Below are 3,415 nucleotides of genomic sequence, written 5' to 3' on the forward strand. Positions count from 1 at the left end.
TTCCCCTAGAGCCGGCACCCTGAATTTGGACTTCTAGCCTCCTAAACTGTGAGAAAATAAATTTCTGTGAAAGCCATCGACTTGTGTTATTTCTGCTGTAGCGGCACTAGATGACTAACACAGTGATAAAGGGTGATCTGTTATGAAAGTCTTGAGAGGCATTCCAAAATAACATGTTAACAGTGTCAAAAGAGAAAACAGTTAATAGAAACCTCTTAGAAGATGTGAGCATACTGCTAGCATGAAGGACAATATTTTGTTTGCCTGGTAGATTAAGGATACTTTTCCTTTTAAGAAAAAATAAAAGTTATTTGATTATATTTCAACGTTAGAAAGGTAAAATAATAAATAAGTAGAAATTAAAAAACCAAGTATAATCTAACTAGATCCCTGGTGGCACAGTGGTGAAGCACTCGGCTGCTAACTGAAAGGTCAGTGGTTCAAACCCACCAGCTGCTCAGTGGGAGAAAGATGTGGCAGTCTGCTTCCATAATGATTTTCAGTCTTGGAAACCCTAAGGGGCAGTTTTGCTCTGTCCCATAGGGTTGCTAGGAGTCAGAATTGACTCTATGGTAGAAGGTTTGGTTTTTTTGTTGTTTATAATCTAACTACAGAAGAGTCGAGGATGGAAGTGTTGGCTCGGGCAGAATGGGTCACCGAAACTGAAGAATCCGAAGGAATCTGAAGACTCTCAGGGCAGGGCTTCCCCAAAGGACTTGTTATTCTTTCTAGCTCCAGGTGCTAAGAATTGAGCCACACTTGCTTAGGGAAGGAGAGAGTCTCCCTTCTACATTAGAGCCCCAGGGTACTGGTTAAGAGCGTACTCTGGGTTTGAATCCTGGCTTTGCCACTTAATAGCTGTGTGACCTTGGACTAGTCATTTCAGGTCTCTGAGCCCCAGTTTTCACATCTGTACAATGGGGATGGTAATCATAGTCTCACCTTTTCTTCAGAGGATTGTGGAGAAGATTCAATGAAATGATGTGTTAGTTAAATAGGACGACATTGATTAAATAGTAGTGGTGGGGGTGCTTATTATCACTGGCATCAGGAAGGGGTCTCTGAGGATGACCACTCCAATGGGACCTAACTTCCAGGGGCTTCTGCTGATGGTCCCGTCCCCTCTCTCCCCGCTCTTAGGCCCTGGAGGAAGCACTGAGTCTGCAGACCTCTCCATCGTCTCCACCAGCAGCATTTGGGAGCCCAGAAGGAGCGGGGGGCCTCCTAAGGAAGCAGGAGCTGGTCACCCAGAACGAATTACTGAAACAGCAGGTGAGGCTGGGGGAGGAGGTCAGGTAGAAGGGCTCAGTGGGAGCTGGAGCATTCCTGAGGGTGGATGGATCTGGAAGTCACATGGAAGCTGGAATTTGTAGGCCATTTCTAGCCATCAGCCAGGACCTCTTCCTGGTTATGAGTTTCTCCATTCCGGAAATGTATCCCTGATTTATGTCATTCCTCTACCACCTTCGGAAACCCTGGTGGCATAGTGGTTAAGTGCTACGGCTGCTAACCAAAAGGTCAGTAGTTCAGATCCACCAGGTGCTCTTTGGAAACCCTATGGGGCAGTTCTGCTGCATCCTATAGGGTCAACAGAGTCAGAATAGACTCGATGGCAGTGAGTTTGGGTTTTTGTTTTTTTTTCCTACCATCTTAATGCACCACCTGTGCTATTATTTACCTAGTATTTTTTTTTTTAATTGAGGAGAAATTCGCCTGACATAAATTTAACTATTTAAAAGTGAACAATTTGGTGGCATTTCATTCACAACAGAGGTGGTGTAACTGCCGCTTTTATTGAGTTACCACACATTTTATCACCCCAGTGGGAGCTTATTTGCTACACTTTTGATCCTCCTAAGTCATCTCTCACCAGGTCAGCATCATGCTGATCTGCAAGAAGGATGAAAACAACAGGCTTGGGCAGCATGGTGCACGGCAGAGGTAGGCTTATCCCAGCCCCTCTGCCAGGGCACCCTGCAGTCTGCTCCCGGAGCCAGGAGACCCAAATTCCAGTCCTCCACCCACACTCTGGTTCTGTGACCTCTGTCTCTCCGTGGGTCTTCCTAGAATGAAAGGGTTGAGCTGGTGGATGGCTTTCAGCCTTTCTTTTTCAGTCATGAATTCTTTGTTCAAATAAAGTCCTACTTCGAAGGCCAGAATATAAAACAGGAATGCAGAAATGCCCTTATTGAAGTTGGGGATGGGGGATGGAGGTACACTTGTTCACTCCCCACGGTCACCCTGAGACCTGGTGAAATCAGCCCAATATCTGGGACCCCCAGCAGGAGGCATGGGTTCTGGGCCTGAGCGGGTCTGAGCCTTCACTCCCCACCCCCCTACTCCCTCCAGGTGAAGATCTTTGAGGAGGACTTCCAGAGGGAGCGCAGCGATCGAGAGCGCATGAATGAGGAGAAGGAAGAGCTGAAGAAGCAGGTGGAGAAACTGCAGGCCCAGGTCACCCTATCGAATGCCCAGGTGAGAGTGACTGGATGCAGGAAAGGGTAGTTGGCCTGTCCTTACGGGGAGGGGGGGGGCGTGGGTGGGATGCTCCCTGGTGAGACTGGGATACTCACTCACTGGTTCTACTTCCAGCTCTGCTGCCAGAATCCTGTGTGATCTTGGCAAGCCCTTCCCTTGTCTGACCCTTTGTGCCATAATGAGATTTAAACTCCACTGCTTCAAGATAACCTTCTAGCTCTGACAGTCCCTAATCTATGTTGATGTCTTAAAAGAGCAATTTAGGAGTTGGCCCTGAGCCACCCACTGTCTTCCAAAATGGAACTAAAAGATGCTAAGTACTGAAGCATGGAAGCAGCAAGGCTCACCTGATCCCTCCTGCCCGTTGGGCAGATCACCCACGATGACCAGGGCTCACCTGCAGCGGACAGCTGGGCCTTCCGCGGGGGTGACCAACCTCTGGCTCTGCCAGGAACTGCCTGTGCCAACAGTCTTCTCCTTCTCCCTCCTCCTCTCAGATAAAAGCGTTCAAAGACGAGGAGAAGGCCAAAGAAGCCCTCAAACAGCAGAAGAGAAAAGCAAAGGTGAGGCTTGAGGGAGGAAGCAGCACTGCCTCATCTTCCTTCTTCAGAGAGCTACAGTCTCATGGGAGAGATAGTGTTTGCTCAGATGTCCCACACTCTGTGGCATCTGACTAATGAGTTGTGAGTACAGGTATGGCACTTAGAACCATACTTGGCACAGAGGGAGTGCTCAGGACATGTTAATTGTCATCGTTGATATTCATTGCCTGTGTACCAGCCTTCCCTGCCTGTTATCAGCCTCCCGTGCCCATGAACCAGGCTTCCCTACCCATGTACCCAGCCTTCTGTGCCTGAGTACCAGCCTCCTGTCCCCACGTACCGGGCTTTTGTGCCCATGTACCATGTACCCAGCCTTCTGTGCCCATGTGTCAGCC

At 48.7% G+C, this 3,415-nt stretch overlaps 1 protein-coding gene across 1 annotated transcript; it reads left to right on the forward strand.

Moving 5' to 3' along the window:
* The first annotated feature begins 917 nt into the window (after positions 1 to 917).
* Positions 918 to 3,334, forward strand: LOC111819538 (TNFAIP3-interacting protein 1-like). Its single transcript, XM_023726428.1, has 4 exons — positions 918 to 926; positions 1,141 to 1,272; positions 2,350 to 2,475; positions 2,976 to 3,334. Exons 1-4 carry the CDS (start codon positions 918 to 920, stop codon positions 3,153 to 3,155), a joined length of 447 nt encoding a protein of 148 aa, XP_023582196.1. The 3' UTR covers positions 3,156 to 3,334.
* Positions 3,335 to 3,415: the final 81 nt, after the last annotated feature.

Source organism: Trichechus manatus, unplaced genomic scaffold (genome assembly GCF_000243295.1).
Source record: "Trichechus manatus latirostris isolate Lorelei unplaced genomic scaffold, TriManLat1.0 scaffold00011, whole genome shotgun sequence".
Lineage (NCBI taxonomy): Eukaryota > Metazoa > Chordata > Mammalia > Sirenia > Trichechidae > Trichechus > Trichechus manatus.

What these genes read in the sequence shown, in the direction of transcription:
- LOC111819538 (XM_023726428.1), top strand. An exon ending in ACGAATTACTGAAACAGCAG is followed by an intron (nt 1,273 to 2,349) that starts GTGAGGCTGGGG and finishes TACTCCCTCCAG; the next exon opens with GTGAAGATCTTTGAGGAGGA. An exon ending in TCACCCTATCGAATGCCCAG is followed by an intron (nt 2,476 to 2,975) that starts GTGAGAGTGACT and finishes TCCTCCTCTCAG; the next exon opens with ATAAAAGCGTTCAAAGACGA.